We start from the raw sequence: 24,969 nt of genomic DNA on the forward strand, positions 1-24,969 counted from the left end.
CCCAGGTCTCAGGTCTCAGCTCCCATTCTGCTCAGTGAAGCAGGAGAGAGGGGCAGAAGCCAGGCTGCCCTACATTTGGTTTGTGACTTTGCAAAGTTAGGGTAGAGTTTATTTCAGTCATAATACAGATTTAGCTATTGGCATAAATGGGCAACAAAACTAACATGTGAGTAGTACAGTTTTACTTGTGTCTGAGAAGAGTAGTCATAAAATAGAGTAATTTACTCTGAAGAAACCTACCAACGCTCATAAACTCATATTGAACTGCATGATCCTGTAACTGCAGTAGACTTGCACTTACCTCAGGCACCACATGAGCACAGGGCAAAGCACTCACGGGGCATGTGTTCTCCTCTCCACCTATCATAGAAAAAAACCTAGATAACTAGTTTACAGTAATCCTGGATAATAAGAAAAAAGAAGCTATCTTACCATTTTCTTGCTGTCAAGCACAAGTGAAAAGAATGATCCTAGGAGTCCAGAAAATAAAGCTAATTACTACCAAGTTTTAAAACATTTCTTTCCTTACATTCAGGCAATGTTCATTCAGTAAGAGAGGAAGTTCTTAAATACTAATTCATATGGCTGCAGACGTTATTTTGGTACAATTCACCAAAGTCCCACTCCCTGCTCTGGAATCAAATTCTTTCTTATCTAACAAGACCCTCTGGGGCATTTAGCATACCACAAGCTTGCGTGTTACACCAGTTTATAATGTTCACACTTAAAAGGAGCAACAAGAATGAGACAAGTTACAGTATTAAAAAAGAAATACATATAGTTACAAACAAAAACACTCTCAATAATTTTGAAGTTATGATTGGAATTAAGTTTATATTCTGGATATTATTATTATTGTTACTACTTCTAATACTACTACTACTAGCCATTCTGGAATTACCCCAATATCCCAAAAGACATTTCTGAATACATGTGAATAATGGTCATTTCTGTTCCTTGAAACCACTTGATTTTAATCTTGGGATGCAGGTTTGTAATGATTTTCATATTATTCTAATTATTGTTAACACCTCCTTTCTATAAAGTAAATAGGACAGTGTTAATATTTTTAACACTATCAATAAATAGCTGCTAATACTTTACACAGTGATTTTGTTAATCATCTGGTGACTTATTTCTGGGATAATAAAATATTGAAACAACAAAATATTTATTTCAAAAGGTTCACAGCACTCACCTCTTCTACTGTTATTTCTTTCTGCAAAGGGAGTGAATTCAGAGGGAAAGAAAGGACCCCAGATTTCTCCTTTTCATTTTTATCTGCCAGCTGAAACAGTGTAAAAAGTGGCAGGGATGCACACATGAAAGGTTTGTCACCTCTATAACTTATTCAATTTAGAGGGCTACTTAACTTTTTCTTCTGATTTCATTAAGGTTAATGATAACTTACAGGAGGGGAACATTTACCTCTTCTGGTAATACAATTTCCAGTCTCGTCTGGTCATTTATGATGCAGTGAAATATGATGAAGTTAAGGCTGGGTTCAGAGTCCAGCAAAATCTTTTGGCTTCCTTCATGGGATCCTTTCACTATAAATGTAAGCTCTTGGTCTAAACACAGTAATAGGGGAGGGTGGTGAAGGAGGGAGAGAGAGAATTTTTACTATTCCAAGAAAACAGACATTAGTAATAAAATCCACTTCTATTCTGAACACTTTCTGTCTGATTTTCCTGACACCATGGTAATTAAGTAGAATTCAGTGGCTGAAACAGAAATAGAACATCAGTTTAAAGGCATTTTGGTTTATTCAGGTTGAGCAAGACAGTCATTTAGTTGATGTCAGTCTGTTCTGGTTTGTTATGCACATTTCATTATAAGTTACAGTAGTCATAGAATCATAGAATCATTAGGGTTGGAAAGGACTTTAGGATCTAGTCAAGTGATTCAAACCCCAAAATCAAGCAGTCTACCTGACATGTACCCTCATTGCTAAAACTGAAACCATCTGTCAATCCAAAGGCTGTGTTCCTGGCACAGAAAAGGCTTTACATTTACAGAGAGATTGTATGCTGTTTTCTTGCAAGATCAGGCCAAGAGGCATATCATTTTAGGTCACTAGCCTTTCCTCCCCATGTTACATTTCAGTCTGAAACTTCCTTTAATGCAACTCAGCCATTGCTGCATTTTCTCTATAAAGGTCAATTTTCGTTTCATTAATTATCTCAAAACAGCCATGATTTTTTGAGATTTGCTTCATAAACTGCTTTACACAAGTTACTGTTTATTTGAATTACTTAACTTGAAGACTAGTGAAGAGTCCTAATATATTTCTTAGAGATACATTTTAAAGCAAAGTCCTGATTTGATAGTGGCTTCTATTTTGTGCAAACCCCTTTGGTACATTTTTACATTCAATTTAAGCACTTAAGTTTACCATTTTTTGCTCAAGCAACAACAGCAACAAAATCTCTTTCATAACCCTGAATGTGCAGAAACTTTGTACATATACAACCCCAAATTAAACATACAGGATGAGATTTCCACATATTAATTGTAACATAATATTAAAGATCTGACTTTGCTAAAAAATTTCATTTTGAATGAGCAATTAACAGAGAGAAATGAGGATTTTTTCCAAGTGTTCAATTCTAGTATAAATGGCTCTATTTTTGCACCAAGTTAAGATCTGGCTTGGAACGAAATACTTGACTTATATGGATTTCAACAGATACAATCTCTCTGCAAGGTGGGGCATGGTGAAACTAAGTGTTATGTGACACAGCTAAAGTAATAGATTATTAATTTTTCAACATCTGTTGTAAGAACTGAATCACAAAACAAAAACAATAGGTTAATGAAGCAATAACCTCACTTGTGGATTGCTGGTTCAGCTTCCCTGTATCCACTCTAACCTCCAAACAGGAAACCTCACGTGCCTGGAACAAAAGATAAATGATGATTGAGAGAAGAGCAAATGTGATTGCAAGTGATTCATACTGTTCTTAACCAAACCCTCTAGTTCATCAATGAGCAACATAATTGTTATCTATTACTGTGTGTTCAGATAACAAAGGCAATAGTGACAAGACATTTTGCGAAGTCTGAAAGTAAAGAGGAACAAACAACTCATGAGCTGCTTGAAGTTGGAAATACAGATAAAAAAAGATGAGACCTATTCAAAATAACAGGCGTATTGATATATGGGACTATTCTTGTGAGCATGTTATCATTTCTTCATTAAACCCCTGATAGTTATGGGTGTAATGAGAAAATAATGTGTAGAAAATTCAAGTTTATAGAAGAAAGTAGGTGGCGCATGTATGCTGACAGCAGCCTTACAACATGCTAACAACAGATCCTTTTTCTCAGTAGGTCTGTGGCTGCTAGTACTGGCTTTGAGACACAGCACAGTTTCCAGAGTTAAAAATATGAACAGTTTTTATGCAGGCAAGAAAAAGATTGTAAAAAATATACATTACCACTAGTACTCCATTAGTAATAATGGAATCAGGATAGTCTGGACTGAAAAACAAAATGGGAAATATAATGTCATGGGTTGGACAATTCAGATAAGTATTTAAGTCTATGAGTTAATATATTACTCATTTTCCCCATCAACTTTGACATTTCTGACTAACATTCTCACTCAAAAATACTTTAAGACTTTTAGCAAGCATAGTTTTGATGACAAGCTGAAAGTTTTTCCATCCACCCATGGCAGAATATGCAGCTGGGCTTTAACTCCAATGGGGTTTTTCTGCTTTAGTAAACCATACAGTATGTTCTGATATGCGGCATACTGAGTTTGAGGAGAGCTGGAGGCTGTTACGTCCATCTTGATTGTTTCGATCATTGCATAGTTTTACACATGTATGCGTAAAAGTTTTTCCACTTATCCATCTAGGGACAGATGTGGGTTCATACACTGCAGACACCAATTTTTATATTCTTAAGTATTTTTTCCCTCAGAAAAATCAGGCAATCTCTCATTAAGGATATCTTATACCATACTATTTTATTGAAATGCAGGTGTAAATTCATTCAGTACCTCAAAAAAACACCAAAACAGATTAGTCCAAAGGCAATACATACATACATAAAATTATAAGGATTGAGCAGCAACTCCTCAACCTGCTGCGGAGAGTATGAGCTGTTTGTTCAGACCTTACAAGCTATGGATTATAGACTCTGTAGCCACATATATAGTTGAGATATGTGTTTCATCTCAGCTGAAGTGAGGCAATACCCTTCCTTTAAAATCAGATGAATGACACTGTTATCCATTTTAAGGGAAGGTTTATCACCTCTGTTAGATTTCAGTACAAACACAAATGAAAATAGCTTTAAAAAATTTCTCATGACAAAAAATTCTCCAAAAATTCCAAAGCTCACAAACAATTTAAATTTTCATTTCCAAATCAATATTTTCCTGTAAGAAAAAGATATGGATTGGTTAAATACAGTGCAAAACACTCAGGAAAAGCTTTCAAGTAAAAGAAAGCAAACAAACAAAACAAACACGCAAAGAAATGTGCTTAAATACCATTCAAGTTTTTTTTCAGACAAAAAATATTGCGCTTCATTGCTATTTTGTAGTCAAATAGTTGTAATGATACAGACATATGGTGTCACTGTCCTCAAATACTTCATTAAGGAAAGCACAGAAACAGCATGGTGGATATTAAAAGATAGCAGCCTCCATAGCCTGGTAAAATGAAGATGGAAAGACAGGAAATGTCTCTTGATGGAGGTAAATACCCAATAGAGTGTGTTATTATTTGATGTATTGGCATCAGCAAAGTATGAAGTACTTAAGGGGTCCAGGGCATGACCTTCAAACTGGAGGAACTGACACAGTTGGACACAATGGCTTGGAAGGCTCCTGGGAAGAACCAGGACAAGAGAGGCATTAAGCACTAATGGCTGAGATGTTCCTTTTGGCCATCTGTGGTCACTGCCGTAAGGAAGCCCAGCTGCTGTCCCTTTTTGGTTACTCTCTACATGGCACTTGCAACATTTATATCTTGAATTTCAAGGCTTCTGCTGGTTACAGCATAAAGAGGATGTTTTAAGAACAGCAAAAGCACTGACCTTGTTCTGAAGCTCTGAGATTAGCTATGGCTAGAAACCCAACTAAGCTGGGTGCAGAAGAGCCCTCACTATCCAGGTTGGCAAGGACCTTTGTATCTTGCCTATCTCTGGTACACAGAACATCCACTTCTCAAGACTTGGCTGGTAATTTCCCTAACAACCAACCTGTTATTAGACAGCCCTTATCACACATACTAACATTCCTGTCCTATCCTCCATCACAGTCTGTGATTTGCGGCCTTTTTTAATGCAGACCTCAGTTTTACTGTGAGAACTGGGAGCATATTATAGCCTGTGGCCAGGGAAGCCAGGAACAGAGACCCTGGGTATCTTTCTTCCCTAAAAGTCTACTGAAGGGGAGCCTAAGACTGCAGCAGACTTTGTGAGTCAGGGGATCACTTCTCATCACCTGGCATTCATTAAACTGTTACCTCCTCTTCTTCTGATAGTGCTTGACTAACAACAATATGGGCAATATTGTAGGGGACGTTACAGCTACATGGATTCTTAGATTACAGGTCACATTTACAGTAGACTACTATGCATGAGGGATCATCTTTCTCAACACAAAACTTTTGCCTTCAGTGCTGTTTGAGGCCCGTGGCTTCTTGCCACAAACACAAACGTGAGGAGTACATTTGGCCCCCAATGGGTGGAGACTCAGCAATGCCTAAACCAAATGGCTAGTGTGATCTGCTGGTCGGGAAATTTCTCAAAATAACGCAGCAGAACTACAGAAAGAAAAAAAGACTTTTATTTTCTAAAAATTATGCTTTTGCCATATTTTAATAATATTTAACTTCTATACAACTTTTTGTACACCTATTTACATTTATTTGTAATAAGTGGGCTTTGTTTTAAGCATCGTCTTTCACATTTGAAATACAAGAAAAGGGAGGGGGAGGCGAGATGAAAAGTTGCGTTAGAGTAGTCCTTCATTCTTCTAAGAGATGTTTTAGATGCAATTCCTCAACTTGGAACATCTGAAAGATAGAAAGAGGCCAAAAAGAAGATCAGCAGACCCAGCAAATACCCTGGGGTCCTCAGACCTCTCCTTGGAAACTCAAAGTACCTTTCAGTTCAGTAGAAGTCTCTTTGGGGCCCCTCAACATCAGATGTGGGCTTCAGTAGAAGTCAGAGGGGAGGGGGATGTTGAGTGAGCGAAGCCACCTGGTGAAGCGGGATCCTGTCTCTGTAGCAACTCGTGGAGGCTCATGCTGGTTCTGGACCCTACCAACGGAAACACAAGAGAGAAAGCCCACATTACCATTGATAATCATCAGAAAATTACACAGAAAGTACTAAAGTACTCAAATCAGCAACCTGTGTACAACGACCTTACCTTTTCTGTCACTGCTGCTCGAGGGCAGCAGCTCTCATGCCAGCTGGGCTCATGTTATGGGCCCATAAAACATTGGGCAGGCGTTTGCAATCACTTGGCTTGGTTGCTGGTGAAAAAGCACTTGGAGGAAGGAGCATGCCTTCCTCTCTGTGTTGTTAGGATCAAACATCTGGCTTTCAATACCTGCCATGTGTAGTGGCAGAAAGATGAGCATTTGCAGGTACTGCAGGAGTGGTGCAAGACTGAGGCAAAATGAGAGGGGTTTTTGCAGTTGTGGAAACCAAACTACCAAAACGAAGGCTTTCTTCCATTTTAAATAAAAGATAATGGGAATGAATGCACAAACCAATTTCATACAGCCCACCAGGGTATCGTGAGGGAATTTTCACAATGTTCAAGTAACACAAAACCCAATTCTTGCAATGACATCAATGGGCAGACAAAAATAGGAGTCATAAAATCACTACTGTAGGTGCAACCCAGAAAATTTTCTTGGCCTGGGGTCACACTTCATGTGTGATATTGTTTATCTGAAATGCTGCAAAGAAAGAACAGGCTAATACAGTAAATTTTGCAGTTGATAAAGTCTGGAATGAAGACGGAAAAGGAGTGAAAAACTACTTCAGATAATGTCAGATAAAATGTGTTGATGGGAATGATTACTAATTTCAGAGACAAACTGCCGTATTTACCTCCAGGAAAGTATATTTTCTTTGCTCCCATCACAATATCAGATTTGTAGAAACTGTACTCCATGGTTAGCTTTACTTCTTGTTAACGCTACGGTTGGCTCTCCCTCTCTGAAAATTACTTCTAATCTCTCTCAACACTTCTCCCATCCAGAAATGCCAAAAAACTTTGCCAAAACCTGCTGAGCGTACTCAGCACAGGAGAGGTCAGTTTGGTTCATAGCTTTCTGGTGACCCATCTCAACTACTTCAGTTCACTCTTTCAGAACTTTTTTTCAGGCTCGTTAGTATACCACTGGTAATTGCAATCCCCATTGTCTCCAATTCTAGTGCACAAACCCTTCCATCAACTACTCTCAGCATCATACTTTTCTATGTTGAGCGCGGAAAAAAAACCCTCTCAATATCCTCCCAAGATCACAGTATTTCATCAGTTTCAGATGCGGTTACATCTTTATTCCGAACTTGACTGACAGGCAGAACAGCAATGACCACCACACATGTGCAAGAAATACAAATAAGGGATTGTAGAGGAAATGTTTATCTGCCTTCCAACAAGAAGCCCATTTTCCTAGAGAAGCATCTTTCTTTTTTTCTCATTCCTGTTGGGACCTCACAAACATATTCCCCAGCTTATGATGCAGCTGTTTCATGCCTTTGCATGTGGGGCTTTTCAGGACACAACTATTACATTGGTCACCCAGGTACCACACCATGAATGAAAAAAGCAGATCAGATGTGTTCTTGCTGTAGTAAACAAACCATGACTGCAATTATGTTAAAATCTCTTCCTCTGGACTGCCAAGGATCCTTTTTATTTGTACATTCCCCCAGCCCTCACCTTCCAAGCAGTAGAATTCCTACTAAGACAGAAGAAACTGCAGAAATTGCTGAATTTCTGACTTAATCTATGTCTCCAGGAAAAGAAATTGGCTACAGGGTCCGATAGAAGAGTTTGACAGAGCCGGCACACACATGCCCCAAGACAAATTCCAGCCTCTGTCCCCCTATGCAAACCCACTCTAGCACAACATCCAAGCCAGACAACCTACCTAGACCTCCCTCATCAAGAGGTAAGATTATCAAGAGTGTGATTCTATGTACCAATTCCATAAGCCATCCTCTAATTTGCAAACAAATGAAGATCTTAGACAGGCCATTTGGGATGTCTACTGGAGCTGCCTTCCCCAGTGAAATTATTGGTGTTGTGACCTCATTGTGATAGGCTCTCTTTGTCTTGTCTATTGACATCTAGGCTTGTCACTCCTTCTTTTATGTGTCAAAACCTCTTGAATATTGTAATTGTCATCATACTTCCTTGTGTATTGATTCAATGACAAAAAGAGAACAGGACGAAGTTGGTGGCCAGGAGGTAGCAGTCAAAGAGGGTAAAGATGACATTCTCAGATATTCAAAATCTTAAAAATGTGTATCCTGAAATCCCAGCTTACTAGACATAAATAAAAACACCTAGATACTCCTTTCAGAGACCATAGATTTTAGAAGCACTGTCACATATCAACCAGGTTCTCAGACTATTTCTATATTCAATACAATAGTTTATTTAGAATTTAGGACTCTACTCACGTGTTCTGCAATGTGAACTCCACCTCCAGCTCCTCACGTGCCTGAAGAGAGGGAAAAATGAAAGAAATTTATATTACTTATTTTTCTTCATAGCTTTAATTGTACCAATTACATATAATTTGTAAAATATTTATTTAGAATAGCACTTAAGATAATTCCCAGAGCATAAGAATAATTGGGAAAAAAATAATCAACAAAACCACAACATCAATAAAACCCCAAACAACTATGCCAACCAAAGATACCATATTTTAAGATGCTGAAAAAGCAGTTGCTAAAACTAGTTTTTTGAGGTCTAAATGCCATATGAGCATGGAAACATAGGAACTTTAGCTATTCTGCTAAAACAGCCATATTCAGATTAAAATTCACAACGCAAAAAGAACTAGCTGCTTTAATGTTATTACAGTTGAAAGAGACTGAAAATTAGGAACTTATACCAAGAGCCAACAAATGAGCCAGAAATATTCAGAATTAAGGCACCAGGTATTTATTTCTAGCTGCTTCCATCCTAGATTTTTAGAGTGGAGATTTTTCATAACAAAAACCAGGAGGGAGCCCTTATACAAGGATTTATATTTTTTCTTGTAATTTCAGCAAAATCCATTTAAGTAGATTTTTCCTAATACAAATCACTGTAAAAGGATATATTTAGACGAAAGGAAAGAATTTGCTTTGTTCTCATCAATTCCATCGCTCACCTGTGGATTCAGCTGAAACTTCACTCGAACCGTACGTCCTACGGTGAGTTTATCTATATCGAAGAGAATTGTGCAGAGTTCATCATCCCTGGTGACCGTGTCTTCATCACAGACCTTCAGCTCCAGCACATTCTGCACAAAGAGGTTAAGAATATCATGGAGTTATTTCTATAACTAAGAGCTCCATAAAGCAGGAAAATCTCAGGCCTAGGTCTTTCTGCATCCTCTAGTTTTCGGAGAAGAAGGAAGAAGCAGAAAGAGAAGCAGAAAAGGGAAAGAGATTTGAGAGTATTAGACTTCACATTACTGGTAACTGTACATACACAAAGCAGGCTTGCCTGCCTGGGGAAATTAAACAAGACAAGCAGGTAATGAAGAACATTTGTGAATTTGTGATAAATAACTGTGTTAAATCACAGAATAATAAAATGTTTGGGGTTGGAAAGGACCTCAAGGTCACATTTCTACCTCTATTGTAGAACATAAAGAATGTTTAAAGGATTTCTTTTCCACCATACCTAGAACTAATTGATCTTACTGCTATTTTTATGTGACCTTTAACTTGGATTTCACTTGGATATCAAGATAGGGAATAGGACAATAAGGCCATATTCTGCAGGGCATTTAATTGATTCTCACTGCTTCAGTATAATGGATGTTTAAGTAACAAAGAGCTGGAACAGAACAATACCAAGAAAGATGTAAGCAACATTTTTTTTCCTGAGGAATCTTTAACACCTCCAGAGTTTGTAAACTAGTTGTATACGTATTAGTTTATTGTAGTTTTGCTTTATCTATTGACTATCTGCACACAGAAAATTATGAAAACCATTGACTTTCACAACCTTGATTCTGCGATCGATCTTATAGCAGAAAGCTTCATTCCAAACAGGGTTTTTGCTGTTCCTGATGGTTCTGGTCCGAACTTTCTCAGTTGAGGCAGTAGGCAGCCACAGTGTCACGTAGCAGTCTGAAAGGGTGACTGTATACCGAAAAGATGAGCAGAGTGATAATACATCCATAAAAAGAATGCACGTTTAACCCTAATAAAACAAAGGTAACACGGCAGGGGCTGTAGAGTGACTTATTTTCTAGCATTTCTACCACAGATTTCATACCTCAACTTACAGAAAGCCTTTATCAAAGTGTTCCCCCATCAAAGCTGAAATGTTTAAAGATCAGAATGTGCCAATTTCATATTCATTCATACATTTGACAGTTTTAGAAGTTCTGCCTCTCTCAGCAGTCCTTTTGGAAAACAAAATCAGTTTCAGCACCGCAGTGGAATTGCTATTCATCTTTTTCCTTCCTACTGCTCTATCTGTAGACTGAAAAAATCCTGCCCTGACTCTTGTCTGAATAAGGAAGCTGTGAGTGCCACCAAAGACATAAGCTGCTTCCATATTCTGACCCCCAGTTTTGGGTTTGGAGGGAGAACCACCAGGGCATGAGACTTGCAGAAGCTTGATACAGGCACCGATGTCCTTTCTTTCTTACCTATAATGTAATCTCCCTATTTCACATTTGCAATGCACAACCAGTCATCTGGTTCTTACAGCAACCTTGTGAGTCAGAAGAGGTCAAATAATTCAAGCCATAGTCAACCCTGCATTGTGCTAAAAACCTGTAACAATGTTATTACATCACATTAAATACAATTTTCTTCATGTATTTCCTCTTTCTCTTTCAGTAAGAACTACAGATTTAGGTTTTTTCTATCAGCCATATTTTCCCCAAGCTGTGCCATATTGTGGGGTTAAGAGTCAGCAAAACTTTGATAATGGGTGTGGAAGGAAAGCATTTCCAGAAAGTGGCCTTGGCCAAACCTGATCAGAAGAGCATGATGGATCAGATATTCAGCAGAAGCACAAGTGAAGGCAAATGAAAATGTAAATGGTTAATGGCAATTAATGCTACAGCTTCCGTTTTCAAAGATCTTGAGACACACTGATGAATTACTTCACAGTGGTAAGGTAAGGATTAAGCAATTAAACACACTGAGAAAACTTGACTGACTTGCCCAAGATTCCATAATGAAGTCAGGGTCCAAAACACAGGCTGGATTTCCAGGCCTATACCCAAATCTATTAACATTATTTAAAATCACCTTGTTCTGGAACAACCTTAGGGAAAAACTCTCTTTTTTCACTAGAGAAGTAAATAGGAACATGAGATCAAAGAGGAAAGATTCACTTCAATAAACTAAGCACAAACACTTCACTAATGAGAAAATACAAAAAAAAAATAACCCAAACATTGACAAAGAAAACACCAAGGTTTAGTCCGAAAAGCAGCAAAGTTAAAGTGGGTGAAATAAATGCTAACTCAGAATTGTAAAAAGTAGCATACTGTTAACATTACAAACAGGTAGAAAAAGGATATTTGTGCATAGTTAAAAACACTGAATTTTCAAGGAAAACTAACCAAAACATTTTTCCTTTTAATGACTCAGAAAAGGTGAAGACTACCTGAAATATCCTTCCAGCTGCAGACAAAACATGAACAGGTTTTCCACATTAATTTGGGTTTCTTCAGAAACCAAATTTTCTGCTGAGAAGATAGAAAACACTCCTGCTGAAAAGTTTTCAAATCTCTCTGCCAGATACACTTTAAACAAATCCTTGGGATGCCCAGATTCTGAATTGGGGTATCTCAAGGGGCTAAAGATATGATATCTATCTGTTCCTGAGACCAGAACACAAGGTAATATAGCACTATGATGTGCCAAGAGGCTTCATGATTCACTCTGCTAAGGAATGACTGAGAGCAAGATATTCCTGAGAAGAGCAGCCATAATGAGTTGAAGCATAAACAGGCAACCTGCTGGAATACACAAACGTAGACACAATTGTGCATGCAGGTTTGCAGATGCAATTGCAGTGACTGCCTGGTCAGATCACATGTTTGGGTGGTGCAAATCACCACTCAGGCATTTGAACATTTGGATTTTGTTAAATAAAAAGTCATGCAAGCAACTATGAGCAACAAAATGTGCGCTTCTGTACATAAAAATAAGTCTGTAATCGCTAAGAAACCCAGAACTTTTTATCTTACAAAGTGCTCTCTTTCTCTAATGCATCAAATGACACATATCATAAAGCAAAGCAGTTTGATCATCTGTCATTTCTAGAGTAAAAAATATGAAGACATAAGCAGTTAATAAGGCATTCAGTAAATCATAGCAGAATTTTTAAAGCTGGAAAATAAAAGGAAAAAAAAAAATTAAGCACCATAGTACTACATTACAGAAGATGCAGAAGTAACCCAGAGTGCCACAAGTAAGTGCAGCGGAGATTTATTCACTGATACTAGTCATTCATTCATAAATACTGTTGTTAATCACAACTTCCACATGTTCCAACCACATCCCTGTTGCCAGAAACCATCAAATCCAATCACAGATAAGTTTTCCCTCTACTCTTATCCGATCACACTAAGAAAAAAACCTCAATATACATAGCAGATTAACTAAAATTTACAGGTGGTTTCCTTAGAAACTGTGATGTGATGTATGAAATTTTATGTGTACAAAAAAAAAATTATTAAAAAAATATATTTTAAGCAATGTTCAGCAAGATTTTGGGCAATATATTGTAGACTTTTCCTCTTTGTCTTACATATTTCCGTTTTATTCTAGTGGTCTTTAGATTTAAGTTTTCTTATTCTCTTTGCCTGTATTTCACACTTTTCTTTCATTCCTTTCCGGCCTCTTTAAACCATTCAGATTTCCCCATAGGAGTGACTCAGTGGCACAACTGTGTTTTGTAAGGCACCTGAAGAAGCCTCAGTGCCCCCAGAAGGCGGGTTATTGAGGATCCGCATGTGTGAAACAGAAGCTCCTCAATGAACTGGAAAATTCAGAATTAAACCAGTGCCTCCCCTGTGCGAGGAATTAAACCAGTCCCCCACGTCAGTGCCACATCTGGACAGTGAAAAGACCATTCTTTCGACCTATTGCAAGTCTCATTCTCTCAGCGTGGATTTTACTTTCAAATCTGCGTTCATACTCTCGTTCAATAAGCCGATGCCACTAGTTTGCAGAGACAAAGTGGATCGGTACAGAGCTTCCACAGTTGGATATCATCAGATGCTGTAGACTTCCTTAGTGCAGAGATGTCTTCTGTCTTGAGCTCTTTCACTGTTTACTATTGGTTCTGTGATCTGGCTTTGAGATTTTTCTCTTGTAGCCTCTATTCTGGATATCCTTTTCTTGCTTTCCCTTGCTGTCCTTCACTTAAAGTACTTCAAAACTCTCACAGTAACGCTCTGTTTAATTCTCTCTGACTTAAATTGCTCTGTTCTCTAGGTTAAATTCCCCGACACACTGGATTTTCTCATCTCCTCTTACATATTTATAAATTTTGTGGAAGTAATGGAACGTGTTCCTTGTACTTCTGCTCTTATAGGATTTCCTATTACTGCTGATTTTACCTTTGCATCACCAGTGCTCTCCTTTCTTCTATACAGAAATTTTTTAGGGAATACTCAGGTTTCCTACTCAAAAGTACAAGAATGTTCATCATTTAAAGAGCAGCCAAGTCTGATGCCACAAAGGTAGGAAATACCTCTTGGAGTGTGATATGAAAGAGATCAAATGCACCACCTTGCTGGAGTTAGTCTCTTTACAATATAACCATAGAATAATTCTTGCAGACTTGCAGCAACTTACCTTTTTATTCCCACACAATTTAAGAACAATAATATTGACCCAATATTTTCTTTACTTGAAAGAATTATAGGAAACATCCAACAATAGTAGAAATACTCACACAAGTCTGCCTTCCGGGCATTCCTCACTCTTAGTATTTTTACAGTGAGCAAGTTGAAAGGAGATACTGGTCTCTGCATGAAAATTCAAAGAAATAAAAACAAAAATAAAAAAATACAACATTGAGATTAATATTATGGTCTATAGTAACAGACTACTGGAACCTCAAAGTTCTAAGGATGGAGATAAAACAAGGTTTTTAAGGTTGAGCCAATATCATTTATCAAATCAACTGTAGAAGCTGGAAAAAATATACAGATTTTTGGCACAGAACTCTGTTCAGGTCTGAAATAGAAGCAACAGATTTCAAAACCACATATGAGTTGAGAGTAGGTGCTGAGAATTTGATTTGATAAAGATAGCTTATTTCTAACACCACCCCATCATTATCACAATGAACACCCCTACAGCACATGTATGGGTGTCCTCATCTCTTACACGCCACTGCCCGCAACAGAACAGACTCCTGGACACCAAAAACTCAGAGTAAGCAAATAGAGCTGAGCAACTACCACATACCAGCAAAGGCTCCTGCACCAGCACCAGCTCAAGCTCCTGCACCAGCACCAGCTCACACACACATCATAAAAGGCAGGTGACAGAGATGAGATGCTTTGCATGAAGACTCTGATCCATCTCTTATCTTCAGCCCTGATCCCCAGCAGAAAGCTACAAAACTCTTTCCAGAGGTGATCTTGTGAATTAACTCACAACTTGACAAGGTATCAGACACCTTGAGCTCAGAGATATTATTTCCATGAAGCTTCATAACTTCCATGGTTCATACTAATATACCTTCATATTCCTCAAGCTATAAATTGACTCTTTCCCCATTTCACCTGGAGTAACTAGTTGACATTTTCCTCTCCCACACTAACACCTCCTCTGTTTCATATGTACCATCTTTCCTTTTAAAACCAACGTATGTACACTTGCTTAAGAGCAGTATTTAGCTTTCAGTCTACTAATTCTGTTTTAGAACAGAAACAGGTGTTTTGCCTCTCAAAACTTTTCCAATCTAATAGCCTCCTAAAAAAACAACATTGGTTTTATTACTTTGTGCATTTGAAGTGCCTACATTAGTAATAAGCAGCAAAAGTTAAAAACGATGCACTGATAATAACTTTAAAATGTACCCTCATACATGCTATACATTTTCCCAAACCATTTGTCTTTCCAGCTGTAGCACGTATCCTGAAGTGTTTCACAATGCTTTGACAAAGTGTTAAGCAACTGGGACGATGGCGTGACATTGAACACTAGCACAGTACAATGAAGCAGTCCTTGTCCTCACCCACAAAAACCTTAACATGTCCAAAAAAATCACCAAAGATGAAGAACAGCCTCCAAGAAACAGCCTGGGTAATCCCTGGCATATCCTCTTGCACTGCCTTTTGGGCTGGCAAAAGGCCTGAAGATCAAGGTCATTGAGATAGCAGCAGGAGGGTTGGAGCAGTCACTGATATAGGCACATTTGTTCTTAACCTGTCCAGGTGCCTGCACAGAGCACAGTTAGGGTGCACAGATTGCAAGCACTTGAATTCTCAGCTGTGGGACATTTCAGCTGTCTTAAAGAGTATATCACACCTCTACCTGCTCCCTTATCTCAAACATGGCCACAAACAAAAACTTGGACAGGCACACCTTGAAAGAAAAAGTAGTGGTTTTGAACAAAAATTAAAAATTACAGTTTCTATTAAAAGCATCCAAAAGAAATCACACCCAGACTGTATAGCTGAACTGCCAGAGCTACTTTTCTCTATGCATTAAACAGAACTGGGTAAAACACAGAAGCACTCCTAGGCACAGGGACCAACCGCTAAGGCTTGTCTAAACCTGCCAAATCTACTGACATGTTTGCTACATTTATGCTTGGCCCCTGCTTTCCCACCCAATAAATCCTAAATGCTTTTGTCCTTAGCAGTGCTGTTTCATCAGAAGTGGAGCATATCTTTACCCAGGAAGGATGTAGCTTGTATCCCTTGAATACGAAACGGACTTGAACATTAAGTTCTCCATCCCAGAGAAGTGCTATAATGACTAGGCATGACGCCATTTGAAAGGAAGAACCTTTGCTCAGCTCTTTGAAAACAAGCATCTAGACTTTCATTTTGTGCATCTCAAGTGGATAGTGGTATCTCTCTGCCTTCTTGAGTGGCACGCAGGCATAGGATTTAAGGAGAGTGTTTCTGTGCACAGTTGTCTCTGTTAGTTAGATGTACTTATTTATGCAGTTCCCTGCTCAGCTGTTACAATTCCCATTCTGCTGTTATCTAACTCTCCAAGCATATTGAGCCAATCTTCAGTGCTTTACTCAGGGTTGTAGAGTCTGTTCCCTTACCAGAGACTTGGAAGTCAGACCTTTTAGTTCCTAACTTTTAGGTGTTAGAATGCTTTGTCAAATCTAGCTGTCAGCCTCTTAGTCACACAGAAAAACTATTGAGGGGTGTATCTTAAACTGGATAATCTGCTGGTAACAGACAGCGACTTCCACATCTTTCCCTTTAATGTGATGATGACCATATCAGTCTGGGTAAGTTCTGAGGCCAGCAGCCTCCTAGGTCAGTTATTATGAGCCCTTTGACTTTCAGCTTCTGTATTTATTTTGTCTGAGACATGATTGTTACCTCATGAGCCGGAAACACAAGCCAGGCATTTTAATAATCACTGTCAAAACCTCCTAAACACATCAGATTGCAAACATAGGACTTGGTCACCCTATCCTACGTCAGATAAAAGTTCAATTAAGTCTTGTGGCAAACTTGTGCAATCTTTACATGTCTAGTTCCAGGGAAGTCAATAGGAGTGTTCATATACATGGGTGCTCATCCCTGTGAATAAGACTTACATAACTGAGCTCAAAAACTGCTCAGTTCCAAGCTTAAAGGTCTTTTATAGATTCATTTTTTTTCTTGAGGAGACTAGAATGAAATACATACAACATTCCCAAGGTACATCTAGAGAAAAGCCAGTTATCAAAGTAAAACAGTGTGCCGGATCTATTTGGAGCCGTTCACTCTTCCCTTAACTTTCTCTTCAAAAAGGAATAGAAATCTCACTACTACTTTAAGTACTATGAAACCCAACAAATAAAACACTTTGCCCTGTCAGAAAGCATGGCAGGGCTTTAAAGCACAGATCATTGTGTTGCTTCTTACCTAGGTCAGGTATGTGCCACCTTTAAACTTCAACGAGTCTTGGAGCCTCAAGGACAGGCAGTATTTCATTAGGTTACTATGTCTGCCACCTCAGGCAAGGTCAAACGCATAAGAAACACTTTTTGCTTGTACTGCGTGTTTTGTATTTATTTCAGCCATTTTAAAATGTTCCATAGTTGGGTCTTGTTAGGTCAGTGGAAGTCACTGGGGTTGTGCCAGAATAAAACCAAATGGAGCAGCAGTGACTCAAGGCCTGTTTCTTTCCAAGAGCTATGTAAAACTTGTGTGACTCCAGACTGCAATTTTCATGTCATTTTTCTTCTCTTCCTGTTTTCAGCTCCACAGCTGGATTTGCATGTTAGAATAAATCCACATCTTAGAAGAGAAATCAAGTCAAGCATTTCCACAGCTCAACATGGCTTTTTCTCAAGACCATGCTAATCTATATTATTTTGATACAATACAGTAACATGAATCACCTAAAAAGTGTTGCTTTTTTGCCTGTCATCTTAAGGGCACTACCAATATATTCTCCCCAGATATTTTACATATTCCCTTTAATTTAAATCGCCAGTCAAGTTGAAGTCACACATCCCACGGGTTGCACTGAAACTGCCTCTGATAATGAAAGCTGTTTTCCTTAAGTGAGCCAGAGCAACAAAAAACAACTCGGATATACTATGCTTATTTATTTAACGTAATAAATAACAACTTCCATGGTTGGGAAAAAAAAACCTCAGGTCCTTCCCAGGTTTAGCCTCGGTGAATTTTGAAAAGCCAGGGCAGAAAGAAGGAGCTCTGGATCCTACTCTAAACTATACATACTATATTCAGGTCAGTTCTGCCACTCTAAACACCCTAAAGACAAGAAGCACAGTCTAAAGCCACTGAACCATACATGTCTCACACCTAGGGACCTACTAAGAATGTAAAAAGCACTAAGGATAAAAAGAACCCTTTTGATCCTCCAAAGACAGGCTAGATTTATAGGTCTAAAAAGTAACAATCTCAATGATACTAGCATACTTCCTTAGGACTGTGAAACTATGCACAGAGGCCTAAACATAATTTTAAAAGCTACCTTTCGAAAGCAGCAAAGGCTTAGCTTTTCCACAGTATTTCACTTTGAACAGAGAATGATTCTCAGGCACAATCAGGTATTAGATGCTACCAATAACAACAAACAAACCTGAAGCAGATCAGATTTGCCACCATTTGGGAGAATCTGTATCACTGCAACCCTCCACATGAAACCGAAGTCCAGAACAAGCCAGGCTAGGAAACCCCTCATCACTGCAGCAGGGACAATAGCCTATCTTTCCAAATACTGATGTCCAGAGAGTTGCAACTGATACGGGCAGCCCCAAGCCCATTGCAAACGTCCGAAGACAGCCCCATCCTGTGGCAACTGCTGTTATTCCCATTCACTGGTTCACAGCAGTTTAACTGCTATATTTTCCTTTATGCTAATACCTGTTAACATGGAAATGTGCTAATCACACAGGGAGTTTTCATTTGCCTGTGCAAAGGATTCATCCTCAGTTCAGCCTTTACAAGACACTTGGTTGCTCATTTTTCACATTCAGAGACGTTTGGGCACTGCTCCCACTCCTACCAGCCTGATGAGATTGGGCTTCTCAGGAGGCTGAACACAACACATTTCTCCCATAGTTTCACCTGTTCCAACATTGCAGTTTAAACACCACGTTACACAGAGAACTGCAAGCTCTACATCAGGCTGTTACAACGCAAAGACTACAAAGAATACTAGAACACTAAGAACAACTGAAAGACCCATTTAAATGGAGTCTTCTTATGAAGGAATAACATAGAAAATAAGTGGGTGCTTAAGCAAAAGAAATCAAAACACAAAGAAAGGGAGGATTTAAAAAGTAACCTAGGCTAAGCACAAACCAAACCAGATAAAGTGCAACAACTGCTCACAGCATCACAAGCATCAGACACCAATAGAGCCAGAGTATTTAAACTTTACTGAAAGCCAAGGCAGTATTTCCTCTACAGAGTTGAAGTGGCAGCTTGGCTTTTCAGTGTTCAGTAAATACTGCAGTACAGTTTTCCCCCGAGCCATTGAATTCCTAACATTTTTTCTGGTGCTCTACATTCAGCACTGGACAGCATTTAATGAAGGGCCAGCTAATTACTACCTACCGTTCTCACCGCTGGTGCTGAGGTGCCCGTAATAGTCTAGGAAAAACAACACAAGGCAAAGTTAAGAAAACTAAGCTACATGTTAAACTAGGCTGACATTCAACATCTCTCATTCAAAGCCACACTTAGTGCTATGCTCATTGACAACACTCATTAGGTGCTTTACCAACCACCAAACCCATCACAACTCTGTGCCAGCTTCTTACTTCCTTCACATGCAGCTTTTCTTTAAGGAAGCACGATAAGTAACATTGTTAGTCCTAAAACATAGCTTGAAAATGGAGACAAGCCACGAGATTCTACAAAAGGCTAGACTAGGAAAACCATTCTTGCAACCATGAGATCTGAGGAACAGCAAACTCTTTCCTTGGATTGCCCGTACACCTCAAACAGCTTGTTCTCCTCTGTGATCAACTTCACTGGAATGTCAAACAATTTTACCCACTTTAGCCTTGTTATCAGCTTCTTTTGCTTACCTCATTTGAACTTAAATTTGATCCCATTGCAGCCTCAGTTGCATGTAAGTCCAATGTGAAAAGATACCGAGTCGTACAGCAGGCAGGAACTCCTCATGCAGATTAGGGGTGGAGGAATAGGGATTTTATGACAAGGTTCTCCTGCCCCACCCCTTCATTAGTTCCAGTCATTAGGCAGTCCCCTCCCTGCTTCCTGCAGCCTATTAGAGCACCTCAACTGAGTCAGCAGAACAAAGAGAAATTTCTTTTCTACCTACTGTGATATGTTTGTAGGAGGGGGAGGAACACGACAGCACTGAAGCCCCTTACTGCCCAGGGCTTTCTTTCGTGAAGATACTACAGCTAATAAAAAGGTCTACACAACTCATGCAACGCCTCTAGCCCCCAAGCAAAGCAATTGTGACTAATTAAATCACAGCTCCCAGAATAACTACACTGCCACCATCATGCAGCAGGGTGGTGGAGAGAGAGATCTCAACAGCTTCTTTCCAAACTATGAACGAAAACCCATGTAGCAGTCTTCCCATAGCAGCATGCAGTGACCCCATCGCAGTACCACAACTAAGTAATTGCAGGACCCATGCTCCCCTGAATCTACACCTCTGTGCTACACTCAGTGACCTCTCCATATTCTTTGCCTGGATATTTAGTGTGTATCTAGAAAATAGGCGAATCCGCATCAAGAAGTCTCACAGTTTGATTTTAAATGCAATGGGAAGGAAGGGAGGAGCTATAAACAGTAGGTGAAACTTGGGAGTGGAAGGGTGAGGTAGAAGAGAGGGTTGTGCTCTCCTGCGTGGGCCCAGGGATCCAGCAGCAGTTCACCCATCCTCAGAGCTTATTTCAAAGGGATCTTGTATGTGCTTGCTTTCACAGTGACCCCAGAAGCACCCTGTGGGAAACACTGAGGCACAAAACGCTCCTTGATTCCTCTTCACTCTGGTGTGCAGTGACTCACTGCCTGTAATAATAGCAGTAAATTAGCATATATGTGCAGACTGGTATATTGTGGAGCATGCAAGACCAGACTCCAGCTCTGCCACACTCTTTCCGCCTCTCTGCTTGATGACAGGCAGCAGCTACTACTCACTCTTGCATCATAAGATCCAAGTGATTATTTTGAAATCAATCTCATTCATAATAAGTCACATCATGCTGGTAAAGAAAGTAACCTTGCAAACTGCAGTGGATGATGCCTAAATGCGCTCCCCCGTGCCACAGGGGCCAGTGCAAAACAGTTCTGCACAGAGGAAGAGAGGAGTTGTGTGTTAAAAGAGGATTGTGATATAATAGTGATGTTCCTTGGACAACAAGTCGCTTCCTTCAATATTGATGCCTGTGTGATAAACTCATGATGACTTTTTGGAAGGTCTTATCCAAAATGTGCATCGGTAGTATCTTGGTGGTGTCCATCTAAAGCATTTAATAACCTGCTGATAATTCCATAGTCACACTTTGCACAGTGTTCTCTATAGATATGGCATGAAAGGAAAATTACTTATAAATATGAACTTCTACCATCTGAAATGCTCTTGAAAGAATGACCAAAAGATATTTCCCATGGACACAAGCATCTCTAACGCCAAAGACAAAATACCTCTCTTAACTTTTATCTTCATTACAACATATCTGTGTTAAATACTGATGAACAAACTTAGGCGGAGCAGTCACAGCTGAGGATCACTTGCACTCTTGCAAAACTAGTCTTCCCAGCTTTGGAAAGAAGAATGCTTCTCTGGAAAAATTCCAGGGAATTCCAGTATTGAAGTGGGAATCTACTTTCATTAAAAATGTCTGCAAAATACCCTCAGTCAAAGGAAAGAGGGTAGATTATCCAACTCAACTTCTCTGAGTTGTCCCAGCAGATATACCGATACACATTTCTACCATCCCAGCTGACTCCCTGACATTACAGTCTCTTACCCACATTGCTTTTAAGATGCATAAGTGAGATACCATCTAATTATTCCGGAGTCAGTGCATCTTACCAGCTGAATGGTTTCCTGATGTTCAGATTATGTTTTCCCTTTCTCAAAATGTCACTGTTGCCATACCCAAAACATGTTCCTAAATAATTGTTCCTTTCCTGCTCATGACCACCACCAGGTTCTGTAGCTGGCGCTGTCTTCCCTTAAACACTGCTTGTCCAAGCCACACAGGAAGCCTTTGGAATACAGTATCTTTAACAGCTTTGTGCAAATCAAAAATTATGATCTCAACACTTTTTCATTCATGCAATAAGTTCATCATAGACCTAAGTGCTGAATGCTCAAAACGCCCGTAACAATAGGTCCTTGTCATCACTGAGAAAATTTTAACTGGTGATGGCTTATTCGCTGGTGCCTGTAAGGACTCCTTAATCTACTGCTTGTTCGTCCCACTGACATTTTAAAGGTAGAAATGTATCTCTAGGATTACGATTTCAAGAAGATCACTATTTCAAAGGTTAAGTATCATGTTGGGTTTTTTCATTTTTTCTTAGTTCCTTTACAATTCAAGGAGACTTTCAAAGACAACCATCAAACAGGCAGTAAGGAAATTCATGGGTGAAGTTGCCCAAAGTCTAAACAGCCATAGACCGGCTCATTTAGCAACTACATTTCTGGAGTAAATAATTTAAAATCACTAGCGATCTTGATATACATGCTGCTTAAACTCTTACCTTGATTTTTAAAGACTGGAGAGACTGTGTCACTGATCAGGGAACACACAGCAGTCTCTTTAAAGCTCCGAGCAATAACAAAGAAAGTAAAAAGGAAGGTATAATTTTCCTTTGCTCTCCATCTACTTTGTAATGCTCATTTATATACACATGATCTTGTATCCATGTCTTAATTAAGGCAAAGTGGAGCAAACATAAATATCTTGTTGGTCTGAAGCAGTCAAAACTCACCTAAACTACCCTGTTGTAAGCACTAGTTCCCCCAGCATGATACTCAGATCATTGTGTATCTAATTGCAATAGGTTGCAGATGCAATGACAGCTGCATCCAATATCCCACAATTACCTTATACATAAATTTGTCACCTTCTGATAATCCAGGACTACAAAAATGTATCACTACTGGAGAATTTCATATTGTTGCAAGAGAAAAGTATCCTTATGCCGCCTTTGTGATGACAATAGGAATGGGTCATCATTTAAATATGTTGAATGTAACAACAAAGGTAAAGACACAGAAACATGCCAAAGGTGTTACAAAATGGTAGCTATTTGTCACATTGAAAAAAAAATACCCAGAATTAACAACTAGAGTAAATTAACAAATAAACAAATATAGTGTCAGATCTATAACTGGGGATTTGCCCTGACTCCAGTTTTCACAGTGTTTTCTTTATTTTTCAAATGATTCCGTAAGTTACCAAACCTACACAGACCTCATCCTGCCAGTCAAATAAGAGAGCAAGCAGTCCAGCTCCAAGTTCATTTACATGAAATTACATGATAAACGTAAACTCAACACACAGGATTTACCATGGATGAAAAATGACATTTCCTTCCCCATGGTATCACTTTCAGTCCCTGAAAAATTCGGCTTTGGTTAGATACTTTTTGGCCTACCATTAATCTAAAGAAAATTTCTGGCATTATATATATTTATTCATATATATATAAATGTTCACATTAATTTGTTGACATAGTCTGAAAATTTTGTATTATCCATTTGTAAGCCACAGAGACCTTCAATCTGAATCCGAATCTAAATTCCTGAGAATTAAAAACATCAAATTGGTCAAGAAAGAGATAGATCACAGTGGCTGATCAGGGGAGGGGGGATCATTTTTACTTAAGGTACTATTCTGGTTAAGACATACATGAAGAAAGACTTCTGCCTTCAAAAGGCTTATTGAGAAACTTGATTAAGATGATTCCACATGCCTTTCATACATTTTTGAGAGATAAAATCTTGCTCCTCCCAGTCACTCACCTGAAGCAGTTGGGCAGTTTTGCTATCCAAAAATCATCAGTACAGAACTGGCCCGTGTGTTCCCAATATACGCAATCCTGCCGCCTTCAGTTTTGTTGCAACAGAATTTCAAATCCAATCCCTGTCTCAAAATTCAGTAGCTCAAAACCTTTGCCTCTGCCCCTCCCTGTGCTCTGCGCATCTAAGCATCCAGCAGCATCTCCCTCTACCTTTGCAGGAACAGTCTGAGGTCGCCTCACCTTTCCAGGTTTGTTCAGCACTTCAGACACCGTTTAAGCAGCTTTTCCTCTTCCCTAACCTGAACCAGACCTCAGACATGAGGAATACCAGCACCAAACTGTGTCAGCTAATTAGCCAGTAATTCCTTGAGCATAAATGTAGGCAGACACATAGCCCAGGAGCTTTACAGGGAAATCTAAAGCCAGTTTGAAACTGAACCAATTCTCAGAATATCAGGAAGTCACCTTATGTCACCAGCTAATTAAAGAGACAACTTCATCTCAGTCACCCTGGGAGATGTTTGAGTTCTAACAGAGACTACAAAGTTTCACAGCTAATTGCTTACGGGATCATTCCATTACCTTTAGCAGAGCTTGTGTGACAGGTCACAAATGGGTGTTTGTAAGATGAAAAATTATTGTTGACCTACCTGAATTTTAGAACATAATAGAATGTAATAGAACAATTATGCCAACGCTGAATCACTGTGAAAAATCCATCTGATATGTCACTGAGCCTCAGCTGCTTTCTTAAAAAGTAGCATCAGTAATACTGAACATCTCTCCTTCGTTATTTTGGTTAATAGCTGGTGAGCCACTTGAACAAACATCTCCTCCCCTGTCCTTTCACACTGCATTTCACTGCCACATCAAAGGCGGGATTCGGAGGTATTACTGCAATCTGAACATGATCAAATCTAAATAGAACAGAAGAAGAAGCCTTTTCTTCCCCAGACAAGAAACTAAATGAATCCATTGTGGAGCAAACTCACAAGTCAATAAAGTATAACCACCGAGCTTGGCCAGCGCAGGGAAAGTGCTAGCCCCATTCAGTATTAGAGCCTTGGAGCCAGGTGGCAACTCCAGCATCACACTCAAC

General features: G+C 39.1%; 1 protein-coding gene across 1 annotated transcript in view; it reads right to left on the reverse strand.

Annotated features, from left to right (window-relative positions):
- LOC133273802 (cytosolic phospholipase A2 epsilon-like) overlaps window positions 1-20,051 on the reverse strand; it is a 32,057-nt gene extending 12,006 nt beyond the window's left edge. The window contains exons 1-11 of the mRNA XM_061462360.1: window positions 19,943-20,051; window positions 19,467-19,502; window positions 14,141-14,213; window positions 10,217-10,353; window positions 9,372-9,503; window positions 8,671-8,711; window positions 3,441-3,483; window positions 2,834-2,897; window positions 1,429-1,571; window positions 1,199-1,288; window positions 433-470 (exon numbers count right to left, since the gene is read on the reverse strand). Of these exons, the coding sequence (XP_061318344.1) occupies window positions 433-470; window positions 1,199-1,288; window positions 1,429-1,571; window positions 2,834-2,897; window positions 3,441-3,483; window positions 8,671-8,711; window positions 9,372-9,503; window positions 10,217-10,353; window positions 14,141-14,213; window positions 19,467-19,502; window positions 19,943-19,969 (824 nt within the window). The 5' untranslated portion in view covers window positions 19,970-20,051. The remainder of the gene's footprint in view (window positions 1-432; window positions 471-1,198; window positions 1,289-1,428; window positions 1,572-2,833; window positions 2,898-3,440; window positions 3,484-8,670; window positions 8,712-9,371; window positions 9,504-10,216; window positions 10,354-14,140; window positions 14,214-19,466; window positions 19,503-19,942) is intronic.
- Between the last annotated feature and the right edge of the window lie 4,918 nt (window positions 20,052-24,969).

Source organism: Pezoporus flaviventris, unplaced genomic scaffold, assembly GCF_033815535.1.
Source record: "Pezoporus flaviventris isolate CSIRO_AGI_PZ_B2104156 unplaced genomic scaffold, CSIRO_AGI_Pfla_v1 ptg000035l, whole genome shotgun sequence".
Classification (NCBI taxonomy): domain Eukaryota; kingdom Metazoa; phylum Chordata; class Aves; order Psittaciformes; family Psittacidae; genus Pezoporus; species Pezoporus flaviventris.